We start from the raw sequence: 16,742 nt of genomic DNA, 5'->3' as shown, positions 1-16,742 counted from the left end.
TGCATTAATTTTGTATCCTGCTACTTTACCAAATTCTTTGATTGGCTCTAGTAGTTTTGTTAGCATCTGTAGGATTCTCTATGTATAGTATCATGTCATCTGCAAAACAGTGACAGCTTTACTTCTTCTTTTCTGATTTGGATTCCTTTTATTTCTTTTTCTTCTCTGATTGCTGTGGCCAAAACTTCCAAAATTATGTTGAATAGTAGTGTTGAGAGTGAACAACCTTGTCTTGTTGCTGATCTTAGAGGAAATGGAAACCACTGATTTTAAAAGACTTGCTTCACTACCCAAGGGGAAGAAGGTCTGGGTACTCACAACCGGTTCACTTTTCAAAATTGCTTAGTTTTAAATAACTACATAGACTTCTTTTTAGCACCTATGACATCCACCTTTCAAAAAGGTATTCCATTCATAGTTATAAGTATATAAAAATATAAATACTTAACATGATATAAATGAATAACATGGCATAACAGTGGTTGTTCATTTTCAGAAAATTAGAAAGCACAGGGGACCAAAAAAAAAAAGGAAAAAAGAAAAGCATAATCCTTAACAGCATTCCAAGGCAGAATATCAGACAACGGTGGGAATTTTCCTACTTTCCTCATGCAAGTGTCACATTTCAGTAAGTGTAGACTAGATACCAACCCAATGCCATTTCAAGCTTGTAATGTGATCCTCTGTGGCATTAAAAGGGAATATATTTATTTGTTACCCTTCCTTCCCCTCTGTCCTCTTTCTGCACATCTACCTCTGCAGTCACCATGGCTTTGCCCACATCTGATGCAGCTTCTTTCACCTGCCAGAACCATGCTGACACATTGAAGATGAACAGCAGGTGGTCACTCCATTTTCAGCATCTGGATGACCAGGGGTTTGGCTTTAATCTTTCAGGGCATCATGTATTTCTATTGATTCTAAGTAGATGAAGAGGAAGATTTTCCGTAATTGTGCCCTGCCACTATTGTGACCACGAGCTGTTAACAGGAGATAAGCTAAGCAAAAGCTGGCCAACCCCATGTGGTGATTCAGACCCCATTGTAGCTCTTATATTCTCCCTTGAAAAGAGTAAAGTTGGGACAGTTAGGATTGATATCCTCTGAGTCAACTGACCACAGGAGAGGACACATTTCTTCAATATTCCCTGAGGGAAATAAGTAAGAACAGCTGGGGAAAGTGTATGTTAGACCAGGGGTCCTGTAAGTCTGATACCTTGAATTTATTTTCTGTTTTTTAATCAAAGCATAATTTACATGCTATAAAAGCACAGACTTCACATGGACAACTTGATGAGGTTTAACACTGTTGTAACTACCATCCCAATTAAGTTATGAATATTTCCATCATCTTAAAAAGTTCCCTTGCATCCCTTTCTAGTCAATCCCCCTGCCAGAGGCAACCACTTTCTGACTTTTATTGCCATAGCTTAATTTGGCCAGTTCTTCAACTTCATATAAGTGGAAATATACAGTATTTTGTGTGTGTGTCTTAGGCTTCTTTAGCTCAATACAATATCTCTGAGATTCATACATGTTGTTGAGTGTATCAGTGGCTCATTCCTTTTTTATTGTTGCGTATTAACTGTATGAATATACCACAATTTATTTATCCATTCACCTGTTGATGGGCATTTGGGTTATTTCCAGTGTGAGGCTCTTATGAATGAAGCTGCCACGAACATTCTTTTACAGGCCTTTTAGTGTACGTGTGTTCTATTTCACATCCTACGTAATGAGTAGAATTTCTGGGTCACAGAATAGGTGCACATTTAACTTCATAAGAAACTACCATACTGTTTTCCAAAGTGGTAATACCACTCTATATCCTTACCACACGCTCCCCAAAACTTGGCATTGTGTTTTAGCCCGTCTAAAGCTAAAATGATATCTCCCTGATGATACCCTGAATCACTCCCTTCAAAATCCAGGGAGCCAGGAAGTTGGAAATGAAGTAAAATGTCAGCCTAAACCCTTCCCATTCAACATGGATGGGGGTCCAGATCGGCAGCCACGCTCAACTGCTGCTCACTCTTGGCCAGCATGGACCTGACATTCCAAAAAACAAAGGGCTTTATGGAAAGTTCATATCATATACCATATTCAGTAGAACTGAGATACCTTCCGTCTTTCACTCCCTTTTCTCCCCCAAATATCGACACAAATGTTCAACCCAATAAATGACGCATAATTGATAAATACCCAGATGGAACCTGACTGAAATCTCAGCTTCAGAATATTACCTATAACACCGAAAAACAAATTCAAATTCACGCTGAAATTAAACCCATAGGTTTATTACCACAGGAAAAGCTAAAGGCTAAGGTGGAAACCCCAGAAGATTGTGATCTCAAACTACAGTCATTTACCTCATGACTTTAACCAAGTCTCTGAACCAGCCAGGGTTCTTAAGTCCTCATCTATAAAATGAGTGTGCCAAAGCTGAGAATCAGAGGTATTTGATGAAAACTGATTAAGTGTGAAAAAAAATCCAAACTTCCTAGGAAAGGGTTTACTACAAAACAAGATTTTTTTTTAAATTTTACAACTATCCTTTAATTTACATTTAAAGAAGAGGAAAACATAATAAAAAATCAAAGGCAAGAGCCCAGTGCTTTGGTCTTTCCTCCTTATTTTATAGTTTGTCATTTTTGTCCAGTTATTTCTGGAGCCCCCAGCTAATAATAAATAATGCCCGTTGACTGATTCTCTTTACTTCCCCCAAGTGACAAAGAACAACTCTATTTAGATTAACATCTCCTTTGCAGAATATATCCCAAAGCTTCCTGGAGTTGCATAATAAGTAATGGAAAAGAGATAGCCTGAAAGAAATTAAGAGCTGGAGAACGAGGAGCAGTGCTCTTTCTACAGCCGAGATTTGACAGGCGTTAGTAACCAGAGCCGCTGCACGCGGCACACTGGGAAGAGAAGAGCCTCGCTTCAGGGATGGGGCTGTCCTAGCACGTTACAAAAGCCCTCCTCGGCTGAGCAGATGATGCTACGGAGCACAGCCCAGCAGCCTAACGGGCCTCCCCGTGCACACATAAGCAGTCACGATCCACCAGCTACCCATCCCCAGAATGCACTCTACTTCCAGATTGCAAGTTGTGAGAGATACGGGCACAGCGGCTGCGGGCTCAGTGTGCCGGTGACCTCTGTGCTAGAGAACTTAGGAAATGTAACTACGGAAATCATTCAGAGTGTGCCCCTAATACTTCCAGCTCTCTATTTTCCAGATACATGGTGAGGTGGCATTTCTCTGTCCTCTTCGAAGTCAGAGCAGGTGATTTTCTTTGGCCAATGAAATGTAAGCGAAGTGACACATGTCACTTCCTGGTAGAAGCTTTAAGAGCCAGTGTGCGATTTGCCATGTTTTTGTCCCACTGCTCCAGTGGTCATGGAAGTATGTGTTGAGACGAGGCCTCTGTCAATCTCATTCTGGTGAGGCAATAATGAACAGGGCCTTCTGTCGATGCATGGCGGACGGCTAGTATAAGCAAGACCCTGTGCTTTCTGACCCTGAGAGTAGGAGCCTCCTTACATTTTGTGCCCTGGGCAGTCACTAGCCTCACTGGCCCGGAGGAAGAATTAAGCTCTCGTTGTGTCAAGACACTGAGATTTGGGGGAGGGGCTAATCTGTTACTGAAGCACTCAGTAGCCTTTTCTGACTGATAAAACATCCCTGCACTGGACTGGAAAGAGGAGCGTAGATAAGACTCTGGGATTGGGACTGAGCTTTCTGGGACCTGGAGACTCCACCTCTAAAATCACTTCTGTTTTTATTCATAGGGAAGCCATGACATTTAGGAAAATAAAATCACATTAAGTAATCAAATTAAGTGAACTTACAGATATTCCTGTATGGGATAGGCATGGCCAGAATCAAAAAAACTGGGGCTTCCCTGGTGGTGCAGTGGTTGAGAGATCGCCTGCCCATGCAGGGGACACGGGTTCGTGCCCCGGTCCGGGAGGATCCCACATGCTGCGGAGCGGCTGGGCCCGTGAGCCATGGCCGCTGAGCCTGCGCGTCCGGAGCCTGTGCTCCGCAACGGGAGAGGCCACAACAGTGAGAGGCCCGCGTACCGCAAAAAAAAAAAAAAAAAAAGCAAGCTAACAACACAATTGTCCCAGGGTAGGGTGATTGTACATAAATAGAAAGTAAGAGGGTAAATAGACCGGTCAAGATTCAGATCAAATGCCTACTCTGCTCTTCTCAGGGCCCGTTAAAAGTAGTTAAATTTCATTTATAACAAGCATGCACATCTGCCACACATTACCTGCTGGGGTCAAATCAAGCTCTCCATGTACATGGTAATGGGCATAAGCAGCTCTGTCAACATAACCCACGAAGCCCGTCATACTCCTTATCTCAGTGCTTTAGATACCTGCCTAGAAGTATTCCATCTGTCTTCAAAATAATCACCTAGTTAAGTACCTTGTGGTCTAAAGTTGGATTCTTTGGAATCAGAGAACCGTGATGAGCTCTCAGACTTTCTCTAGAAAATCAAAGTACTTTCCCCTTGCTGCAAACCTTTAGCTATCTCATGTAATTAGGGTGATTGGCATATTACGCGGCCTTATGCTGGGAGTTCGCCAGGTGCTTGGAGAGTGAGCTGAAGCCCGGGTGGGTCAGTGAGTTTCACACAGAGAAAACCCCTTCACAGCCACAAACTACACCCACAATTGTGGTCTCAAGACAAATTCTGTCAAATTAGCCCCAAAGGAGCCTGGATAAGCATGTCTATAGCTCTCCACAACCCATCATTGCTAATGGAAAAATGAGTCCTAACACTTCTCTTCCTGGTTACATCATCTCTCTGGGGTTCTGCCTACTCACACGCCGTCTTTCAGACACACTCTTCCCTAAACTATCACTACTTTACAACAGAAGAAATACCTACTAAAGAGCTGAACGCTTTTTATCAAAACTATCATGTTAATTGAGCCCTTTCCCCTGAGCTCTGAAGCCAGTAGTCACTGTCTGACAGGGCCTCTTCTCCTGATGTCCCAGAACTCCCAGGGCTCAATTAAAACACAGGTCATCACCTTCCTCCCCTATCTGCTTGGCCTCCTGCATGGCCAGGCTTGAGAATGGTGAATCAAAGCGTGAAATCTGGGAGTCCTAGACTCCTCTCTTTCCCTCATTACCCACATCCATCTTCAAATTCTAGTGCTCTTCCACCTCGATGACATTTGCCCCCCATCCTTCCTGTCTATTTCCCTTGCCACTGCCCTCCTCTGCCCAGAAGTTTCCCAGCTGTTTGTTCTCCTTCTCTGCAATCTCATGCCCTCCCGCAATCTACCTCTCACTCGTGCCAGAGAAACCTGTCTAAGACAAAAATCTGATTTTGACAGTCCTCTGTTTTGAAAAGTCTCAAGTATCCCATTAGGTAGAGAATAAATCCCAGAGCCGGGCTCCTGGATTTCCAGATTTCTCTCAAAATACTTGTGGCTCTCCCCCTTGCATTCCCACGTCATCCATCACAAACTGCTAGGAGTTGTCTGTACATGTCACATACTTTCACACCTCCATGCTTTTCCTCCTGTGGGGTCACTAACTGGAAAGCCCTTCCCTTCAAGTCCTACCTGGGGAATTTCTACTCATCAGCTCGAATGTCAACTCTCTGAGGGCACTCCTCAGCTTCCTTCATGCTTTTCCTTCCTCTGTGGACCCACTGTTCTGGTAAAACTTTCTGACCCTGTGTTTCAGTTACCTTTTGCTGCAAATCAACCCCCTCCCCCTGCAAAACATAGTGGATTAAAACAACCACCATTTTCTTATGGTTCATAATTCTCAGTGTGAACTGGCTCAGCTCAATAGTTATTCTGTTCTTTGTGATGTCAGCTAGGCTGCGATCACCTAGAATATTTAAAACGGCTCACTTGGGCTTCCCTGGTGGCGCAGTGGTTGAGAATCTGCCTGCCAGTGCAGGGGACACGGGTTCGAGCCCTGGTCTGGGAGGATCCCACATGCCACGGAGCAACTGGGCCCGTGAGCCACAACTACTGAGCCTGCGCGTCTGGAGCCCGTGCTCCGCAACAAGAGAGGCCACAATAGTGAGAGGCCCGCACACCGCGATGAAGAGTGGCCCCCGCTCGCCGGAACTGGAGAAAGCCCTCGCACAGAAACGAAGACCCAACACAGCCATAAATAAATAAATAAATAAATAAATTTTTAAAATAAATAAATAAATAAATTAAAAAATAAAATAAACGGCTCACTCACATGACCTGAAACTAATACAACATCGTAACTCTACTATATTCCAATATAAAATAAAAATTAAAAATAAAATAAAATGGCTCACTCACGTGGCCTCGCACTTGGTGTTGGCTGTTGTCTGGGAACTCAGCCTCTCTTCCCCTCCTTCATGTGGTTCGATTTTCTCACAGCATGCTGGCTAAATTCAGAGGGAAGGGAGTGTCCCAAGAGCAAAACTTCCAAATGAAAGGAAGAAAAGTCTGCCCGTCCTCTTTGAAGTCCCAGAATGCCGCTTCCATCACATTGGTCAAGGCAGTCACCGGATGGGAAAAATAAGTGCCAACTCTTTAAATGAGGAGCAGCGTGCTCAAACAGGGAGGGGAGGAATTGTTGGGGCCGTCTTTGCAGACTAGTTGCCACGCCCTGCTGGTGTGTATTCAGACTCTCCTGACCATTCTAAATGCCTCCTGATGATAAGCACTGTGTTTTAATCATCTCTTTACCCACAGCTCTTAGCATAGCTCCTAGAACATGGTACCCAGATACTTGAAAATGTGTTTGCTGACTCTATCAATCCAATTACATCAGATCAAATCAGCCCATCGTTTCTGAGCTCCTATTCTGTGCTATTCTGTCTTGTTGGGTGTTGTGGAGTCGAAGAAAGGGTCTTTGCCCTCCAGAAGCTTATGAGTCGGGGACAACATTGCACCAAAGGGACATAACAGAAAAGGAGATGATTAATAGTTCGAGGCAATTACAAACAAGCCATCACTGGAGAATCCACGATTGATTTCCAAGCTAATTGTGGGCACTAATCCCTATAGATCTTCGAGGAGGCTGTGTTCACTTCACAGAGAAGAGGTTTTAGGTAAGAGATGGGGTTGGATTTGAATCTGAACGTCAAGCTAGGACTGGGATGGGAAAGAAATATGACCATGGTGGAATACTAGAAGCAATGATGTGGAGATGGGACCACACAAGTTGCATTACTTAGCATGCTTACACACACAAACGCACACACACACAAATGTACATTTTTTTCAATAGGATCCTTGCTATAACCACACTCTAATAAGTAAGAAAGTAAATAACAGTGGTCAGAAATGTGAGTTCTAAATAATTTTAAAATATAACTAGGAGAAATAGATAAAACGTGCATGGCATAGATTAGATTGCTCACTGAATATCACGTTTTCCCAGCCTCTTTTGAAGTTGGTTTGGGCTGAAGTGAATATGACTTCTGGTCCAAGGCAAGAAAGAGCTCGTGGGAGGTCTCCACGCATCCTGTTTCCCTTCTGTGTAAGCTGGAAGTAAAGAATTCTGAGATGGGAGAACTGCAGGATGGAACTTAGCCTGCATCTGTAAGTTAACCATCCTTGGAGAGCCATGAAGGAGAGTCACTTCACCTGTCTCAGACTGCGATGTGGCCAAGAAATAAATATTGTCTTCAGCCATTGAGAAATTTCAGTTTTATTTGTTACTGCAGCATAGCTTACCCTATTCTATTATACCTAGTGTTCTCTATGAAGGAATTGTAATATCACATAATAAAAATTATTCATCCTCTATTTAGAAAAGACAGCAAGCAAAGAAAACTTTTAAAATCTACTTTTGGCTATCTGCAATAGAGAGGTATGCCTTCCTGCCTAGGAGCAAGTGATTAAGAGGTATCTAATTAAACAGTCAGCATCTATACCCCTTGTGTACATTGATTGGACTCACTTATGCATTGCTGTGCAGAACATTCTGCAATAGCTCTAATCAGTGGCAATAGAAGGTGAGCAAGGGAAGACAAAGGTTATTTGAAATAAACAGATAATTCTCAAACCTTATTAAGTCAACATCTTCCCCAACCAGACTTTTTAACATGGCTACTAACAAGTAGAATATGACTCTCCTGCTTCCTCTTCCCTGTTCCTCATCTAATTACATGAGCGATAACCAAAGGACCAATCACCTAAGAAGGGAGCCAGAGGCCAGAGAAATCCACAAGCTAGAAAACTGGAGCCAGAATCTTGGGTGGCAGCTCCACCTGGACCATTATTTTATTGCCTGAGACTGTCTTAGATGAGACACTTTATTTTTTCTATCAGCTCCATTTATTCTCTGGCTGGAAGGAACGTCCAGCTGCATACTGGTTTCTGGGTCCTCATGAGTTTCTTAGGCTGTGCATTAAACTTGAGACAAAGAACACTTGTTTTTTGGAATAGACGCCTCTGAAGTGAGCAGTGTTCGCAACAGGCCCATTCTGAGAATGGTCCTACTTGATCCAGGGAGCAAGGGATATAAAAGAGTAATAGATTTGCCTCTTAATTATTTGCCCTGAAGAGAGGAAGCCAAGAGAATAAACATCCCAACCTCACTCTCCTCTTGCCCTCCCATCTCCTGCCAGTGCCTCCCATTGGCTGAACCCAATCAGAAGCCAGAGGGCAGAGGGGCCCATGGATGCAGTCCACACAAGCCACGCTCCCAGGAATCAGAGTAAGATGGAGAAGGACAGAGAATAGTCCTGGAGAGGCAAGTGGAGAACATCCAGCACAATGATGAAAACCGAAAGGTTACAACCTTAGAGAAAAGTCATATTTAGCTGAATTAGTATCAGTCATCAACTTACACACACCAGTATATACAATGGGCATGTTTAAATTTAGAGGACTTTCCTTTGCCCAACATAGCGATTCTCCTTTCTTTCCCCCAAGGCGGAACGGTGAGGAAGTGGAGACTGGAAGGATGTGGGTGTCGGACATGTCTCATTGGCACCCAACCAGATAGGAGCCACCACAAAACTCTCTTATGGCCTTTGTGCTAAAAAGATGCCCTTTAGTGGAGCCGACCCGGATGCATTAGAACTTCCCTGTCTCTGATCACCAACTGGAAGAGCCATCCCTGGAAGGTGGAGCCCATGGCCCAGTCCTGAATACTTCACACCCTCAGTATCTGGGGGTCCCAACACCCCTTTCAGGAGTATGACTCAGCACAAAAGTGCTGATGAAGGAAGCCTTTCTCCTGGCTCCAAAGGTTCATGTTTCTACCTCATTCCAGGGTTAATTTTACCCAGATCGTGCATCTCAGCCTGTGAGAATCCCATGCGAGTCAGTCAACCGTCCACTCCTCAAATCTCTGCTGACTGCTTTCCATGTCTGGAAGCTCTCACCAATGCCCTGGTTCTTAGCTGCTTCTGGTTCTCCATGGGCCTTTACTGGCCACGGCTACTTCCCTGCCAGCCCTAGCACGCACCGAGCCAGCCTCACCCCACAGTGTACAGTGTCCTGCTAATGAGGTCCCTCCTGTGGCTTACTCTCTAAATGCCTCCTTCCTCCCCTGGTTTGCAATGGTCCCCTGCTTCCCCAGAGTCCCCCCTGCCTCCTTCTCCTCAGAGATGCTATCCTTCCAGTCTACATCCCCGTCAGGAATTCTATGCCTTTAGATCCCCATCTTTTCTGGAATCGTATATCTGATGAGCAGCCCATAAAGGTAGTTAATGTACTAAGCCAACTCCTGTGAGCTTTGACTGTGTTCTTAGTGGGGGTGGGGATGAGAATGAGAAATGTTTTAACATTTTTAAAAAATAAAATAAAATCATGGCTCTCATGTAAATATAAAATAAAAACATGTCAAAGATTTTATTTAACTCATTAATTAATGAGGAAACCAGTAAGATGTTACACGTGATTCAAAGGAAAACTCATAGAGCCATACATATAGAGGCAGGCGATAAGTAACGTTGGGATGAATGCACAAACAGATGCAAAACTAGTCCCAAATAAGTCGCATTCCACCAGACACAATTCATTTGCATTTCTGTGGACAAGAATAATTTGCACTATTATTAGTTTTCTAAAATTTACTTATAAAATAGCTCAAAATCAATGAAAGGTGGAAATAATCACGAAGGGTACTCTAAAAAGGACACCCAGTAAACCTTTTCTTTGCCAATTTTAAAATCTTTCACAATTTTTCCTGATAGGAGAAAGGCCTCTCCCCTTTCCCATAGGAACCCACATCTAACATAACTACTGGAAGCACTGTCTGTGAGTGGGAACGGGCATTTCTGCTTGTGGAGACCAATATATGTGTCTTCAAATTCAAACCTCAATAAGTGCTATAGACTGAATGTTTGTGTTCCCCACCCAAAATCTGTACGTTGAAATCCTAACCCCCCAGTGTGACGGTATTAGGCGGTGGGGCCTTTGGGAGGTGAGTACATCGTGAGACTGGGGCCCTCATAAATGGAATTAGTACCCTTATAAAAGAGACCCTGGAGAGCTCCCTCGAAGAACCCGACCACACTGGCATCCTGACCTTGAACTTCCAGCCTCCAGGTACTTTGTTACAGCAGCCTGAACAGACTAAGACAACAAAACATGGCAGCTTCCTCCCTTTTAGAGCATTGTTATTAAGAGTGTGGACTGGCATTACCTAAAACGCTGGTTTAGAAATTCAAATTTTGGGACTTCCCTTGTGGCAGTGGTTAAGAATCCACCTGCCAATGCAGGAGACACGGGTTTGGGCCCTGGTCCAGGAAGATCCCACATGCCGCGGAGCAACTAAGCCCATGCACCACAACTACTGAGCCTGTGCTCTAGAGCCCACGTGCCACAACTACTGAAGCCCACATGCCTAGAGCCTGTGCTCCCTAACAAGAGGAGCCACTGTAATGAGAAGCCCGCACACTGCAATGAAGAGTAGCCCTTGCTCACCACAACTAGAGAAAGCCCACGCGCAGCAATGAAGACCCAATGCAGCCAAGAACAAAATATTAATTAATTTTAAAAAAAAGAAATTCAAATTTTAGCTTCAGTCTAAATTAGAATCTATATTTTAAAAGGTCCCAGACCTAAATAAATGGAAAGATATCCCACGTTTATGGATCAGAAGACTTAATATTGTTAAGATATCAATACTCCCCCAAATTATCTACAGATTCAACACAATCCCTATCAATATCCCAGCAAGCTTTTTGGGGAAAAAAACTGTCAAGCTTATCCTAAAATTCATATGGAAATACAAGGGACCCAGAACAGCCAAAACAATCTTGAAAAAGAAGAATAAAGTTGGATGACTCATACTTTCCTATTTCAAAACTTATTACAAAGCTACAGTAGTCAAGGCAGTGTTGTACTATCGTAAGTTTAGATATATAGATTTACAGAATAGAACTGGGAGTCCAGAAATAGGCCCATAGATTTACAGCCAATTGATTTTCAACAAGTATGCCAAGACCATCCAATGGGGAAAGAATAGTTTTCTCAGCAAATGGTACTGGATAACTGAAGACCCTCACACAATAGAATGAAGTTAGATTCCCTACCTCACATCATATACAAAAATTAATTCAAAATGGATCAGAGATCTAAATGTACCTAAATCTAAGAGCTAAAACTATAAAATTCTTAAAAGAAAACCTAGGTGTAAATCTTTGTGACCTTAAATTAGGCAATGGTTTCTTGATATGACACCAAAAGCACAAGTGACAAAAGAAAAATAGATAAATTGTACTTCATCATAATTAAGAACTTTTGTGCTTCAAAGGAATCACCATTAAGAAAGTGAAAAGACAACCCACAGAATGGAAGAAAGTATTTGTGAATCATGTATCTGATAAGGGACTTATATCCAGAACAGATGCAGAACTCTTACAACACGACAATAAAAAGACAAACGATTCTATTTTTCAATGGGCAAGAGATTCGAGTAGACACTTCTCTAAAGAAGGCATGCAAATGGCCAATAACTACACACAAAGGTGCTAAACATCATTAGTCATTAGGGAAACGCAAATCAAAACCACAATGTGATACCACTTACTATCCACTAAGAGGATTAAAATTTTAAAACAAACAGACAATAACAGTGTTAGAACCTTCACATCTTGCTGGTGGGAATGTAAAAATGGTGCTTTGGAAAACATTCTGGGAGTTCCTCAAAATATTAAACACAGAGCTACCATATAACCCAGCAATTCCATGCCTATGTATATTCCCAAGATAATCAAAAACATGTATACACAAAAACCTGTACAAGAAGGTTCATAGCAACATTATTCATAATCGCCACAGAATGGAAACAACTCAAATGTCCATCAACTGATGAAAGGATAAATAAAATGTGATATATCCACATAATGGAATACAATTTAGCAATAAAAAGGATAAAAGATTTAAAACATTATGCTAAGTAAAAGAAGGCAGATACAAAAGGCCACATACTATATGACTGCATTTATTTGAAAAGTCCAGAACAGGCAAATCTACAGAGATAGAAAGTTGATTAGTGGTGGCCAAACCTGGAGGGAGGCAGGATGGGGAGTGAGTGCTAATGGGTAGAGAATTTCATTTTGGAGTGATGAAAATACTCTGAGATGTGGTAATGGTTGCACAACTCCATGAATATACAAAAAAACAGGTAAATGTTCACTTTCCAAAGGTGAATTTTATAGTATATGAATTATATCTCAAAACGGTTATTATTATTTTTTTAATGGTCTCAAGACAGTGCAGAGGTGCCCTGGGTTTCCGGCCTCACCCAGGTTCCTAGGGAACCTAGAGCATGGTGCCCCGCCCCCTTCCGGCCACCGTCACCCCCTTCCGGCCACTGTCATCCCCTTCCAGTAATGGACTCGCCCCCCACCCTCTGTCCCCTCCCCTTCCCATCCCATAACGGACTCCATATCCGGCCCATCCTAGAGAGGGTGCCCAGCGCTTCCGGCCGCCCTCTTCGACCACGGGGGAGAGCCCCGAGGCAGCTACCGCGGGCCCCGCGGCTTCGCCTTCACCTTGGCCTTCACGCCCGCCACGCTGCCCGTGCCGTCCGCCATGCTGCCCGCGCCGCCCTCGCAGGTGCGCCAGAGCTACCACCCCGACTGCGAGGCCGCCATCAACAGCCATTTCAACCTGGAGTTCCACGCCTCCTCAGTGTGCCTGGCCGCGGCCGTTTACCTCTACCGCTACGACGTGGCCTTGAAGCACTTCAGCTGGTTCTTCGTGCGCCGCTCCCTCGAGCACAGCGGTTGGGCCCGGCGCCTGATGCGCCTGCAGAACCAGCGCGGGAGCCGCATCCGCTTCCAAGACATCGGGAGACCAGTCAGTATCGAGTGGAAGAGCGGCCTCAAGGCCATGAAGTGCACCTTGTTCCTGGAGAAGTTCGTGAACCGCAGCCTGCGCCACCTGCACCAGCTGGCCATCGACAAGAGCGACCCCCACCTGCACCGCTTCCTGGCAACTCACTACTCCAGCCAGCAGGTGGCGTTCATCAGCGAGCTGGAGGGTCATGTCACCACCCTGAGCATGATGGGGGCCCCGGACGTTGACCTGGCAGGGTCCCTCTTTGAAAAGCTCACCCTGGGCGACAGCGACAAGAAGAACTGAGCCTGGACTGGACTTCCCCAGAGCCACGGGGTGACCAGAGCCCTGGTCACCGTGCCTGCCATGCAGACGGCAATAGTGCCCTTGCAGAAGAAGTTCACTTCAGTTTTTTTCTTCCAGTTTTGCCACTTCTTCCAATAAAGTTATTTGGTTCCTAAAGAAATAAAGGTCTCTCCTTGGTTCCTGTGTGCAAATCGCTCACTTTTTAAAACAGGTATCCAGGAGGCTCTCCACCCACCCATGCCCCACCCACATGCCGCTCAGGATCTCCACAGAGGGAGGGAGAAGGCATTCCATGGGGCCCCGGAAAGTGCAACATCCATCTTCCCCTTATAAACAGTGTGTGTGGGGTGGGGTGAGATGGGTGGCCTGGGGCCCTAATGGGTGGGTGGGTGGTGTCTGCGGGTGCCCATATATGGTAAAGATATAAAAGAACATGGTCTAGAATTCATCACAGTAGTTGCCTCTGGGGAAGAAGTGAAGGGAATGGGCAGGGATTAAAAGAAAGGGGATCTTGGGCTTCCCTGGTGGCGCAGTGGTTGAGAGTCCGCCTGCCGATGCAGGGGACACGGGTTCGTGCCCCGGTCCGGGAGGATCCCACATGCCGCGGAGCGGCTGGGCCCGTGAGCCATGGCCGCTGAGCCTGCGCGTCCGGAGCCTGTGCTCCGCAACGGGAGAGGCCACAACAGTGAGAGGCCCGTGTAACGCCAAAAAAAAGAAAAAGAAAAAAGGGGATCTTCAGCATTATCTGATGTATCTTAATTCAATAAATTACGCAAATGTTAATGGTTGTTGATTCTCAGTAGCACGCTGGGGGCCCTGGAAGCCAACATGTCAGTCTGTTGTTGACAAGCTCACCCTGGGCTACAGTGATAATGGGGAATGAGCCTTGGGCTGTCTTCCCCATAGCCAGGGGTTGACCAACTAAAATAATAATAATGGCACTTTGCAAGTCCAAGTCCTCTTATTTACATTCTTGTATTTTATTTATATAAGAACCTCAAGAAGTAAGAAGGATAGGTGTTATCAGTGAGGAAAAGGTAGGCCACACAGGTAAGAAGTAGCAATGTGGAATGTGGACATGAACATAGATTTTCTGATGCCATATTTGTGTGTGTGTGTGTGTGTGTGTGTGTGTGTGTGTGTGTTACCCCACAGGTTAACAATGGGTTAAGAACGATTGTGTGGGTAGACTGAGAATCCAGCCAGATAACTAGCCTCAGAAGGGAGGGAAATCCCCGACACTCTTAAAGACATCCCTGATCACTGCAGTCTCTCTAATTACAGGTGTGCCTTCCAGCCTAGGGTGGGAATGGCTGCTAAACCTCAGCCAGAATCCTTCTCATAGGAAAGAAGTCTTCGGAATTGGCCACCGGATGCATAGGAGGTCGCAGGGCACCTCGCAGGAAGGCAGTCACCACCTATGCACATGAATCCCTCTGTTCAGGCTCTCTCCCTCACACACGCAGCAACACTGCTACCTGAGTTGGCCCTGAATACCTGGAAAGAACTTGGGACTGGAAATCCCCAGAGATTGCATCTTTGCCTGTGGTGGCTTCTCTTCAGGCACAAAAGGTGAGGGGAGTGGCTGCAAAACACACATGTTCTGCCTGCGAATTCACCTCATCTGGACTGAGAAACCCTGTATTTTTGCCATGCATGGGGTACTGTAATCTATATACCAAAGCACTGCCTGTCATGGGCTCTGCACCTGGGTTCTAAAGCTGACTCCAGTCTTGGGCGCCGGGCCCCCCTTTTTATCCCATCTTTTCCTTTTGTGTGATTCAGAGGGACTCCCCGGGATAACGCAGAGAAGTCTACTTAGAGCTACATCCTCTTATTTTACCTGGAAAAGAAGGATTTCCTCACCTGCAAGACTCAAAGAGACTTGTGATTATAACACTCCAGTGCCTATTACAAGCCACTACTTGTAGTGTCACATTTCCCAGCTTTTCTTTAAGAATCCCTGGCAGGGAAGTTTAAATACGGGGGCAGCTCAATTATTTCTCTCCTTGTTCTTCTACAAGACAGAAGTGAACATTCTAAATCCCCCTTTTCCTAGTTCAGTTTTGGGGTCCACAGTCTTTTGAACATGTGGGGCAGTGATGGAAAGAAGTAAGAAACATTCAGACTAATGGAGTTTGCCCCGTTGTACTTTACATCTTGACTTTGTCCATCACTGTAAGTCTCCTCATTTTCCCACCCTCCCCTGCTTGCCGTATACCTCTCAAAAGGGGTGAGCAAACTTCTGGTGGGTGTGTCACCTTCCTGCATACTCACAGCCTTCCCGACTCCTCGATAACCTGACTTTCAAGACATGGGAGTGAGTTGTGACTTGGTCTTCCAGCCCTGGAAAATACCACCCTGAGATGCACAGCTGGATGGCTGTCCGTCATTGGCCGTGCTCTGTTGCTTGGGGGAATAATGTCTGAAATAGTGGCTGTTGCTATGGGTACTGGAGTCTCAGGCAATGATAATATCAGGACAGACTGAGGGAAAATGATAATAAAATTGATAACTTCATCTCAGGCTCAAACACAGATTCAGATTAACTGTGTTGAATAATTTACCTCTGGGGGAAAAAAATCCTCACTCTATCACAAAAGGAAATTTCTTAATAGATGGTTGTCACTGACAAATTGTACTTCATTTTCCAGAAAAAGGAAAAGTTATTTTTTTCCCTCAGAAATGTGTGACAAGCAGTACAAGGCACCCATTAATTTCTCCTGAATCATCTCTACTCTTGAAATTTGTTCTACATTTCTGATTTTTAAATTCTTTAATTTTTTTTCATTTGCCAGCAATTCCAGTTTCTTTTCACAAGCCCAAGAGACACATCTAATCAAGTATTCAGGAGAGGAAGGCATTATCACTAATCTTGGAAGTGATACTATGCTTCAGGTTTTAAAATAAAAATTTTTATTACAGATTTTTTTTTTGCAGTCCTGAGTTCATCTTCAGAGGGATATTGATGGAGAATATGCTTCAGGAAAGCTGAAGTGAAGGTGATTAGAAAAGCATTAGGACACCTAAAAAGTAAGGAAATGTATGCCTTGATTCATTTAGTCAAGAAGGATGTAAGAGTGGAATACGTTACAGTGAGAAAGCAAAGTAGTAAGGGCTAACATAATAATCGTGTATCAGTTTGGATTGGGTATGGTTATGAGTAACTGAGAT

At 44.4% G+C, this 16,742-nt stretch overlaps 1 protein-coding gene across 1 annotated transcript; it reads left to right on the top strand.

The window, feature by feature from the left end:
* The first annotated feature begins 12,570 nt into the window (after positions 1-12,570).
* LOC101278595 (ferritin heavy chain-like) lies at positions 12,571-13,568 on the top strand. The gene is made up of 2 exons (XM_004281033.1): positions 12,571-12,606; positions 12,888-13,568. The coding sequence occupies exons 1-2, from the start codon at positions 12,571-12,573 to the stop codon at positions 13,566-13,568; spliced, it is 717 nt and encodes a 238-aa protein (XP_004281081.1).
* Positions 13,569-16,742: the final 3,174 nt, after the last annotated feature.

The sequence above is a fragment of the Orcinus orca genome, chromosome X (genome assembly GCF_937001465.1).
Source record: "Orcinus orca chromosome X, mOrcOrc1.1, whole genome shotgun sequence".
In the NCBI taxonomy this organism is placed as follows: Eukaryota; Metazoa; Chordata; class Mammalia; order Artiodactyla; family Delphinidae; genus Orcinus; species Orcinus orca.
This window is presented reverse-complemented; position numbering and strand designations above follow the sequence as displayed.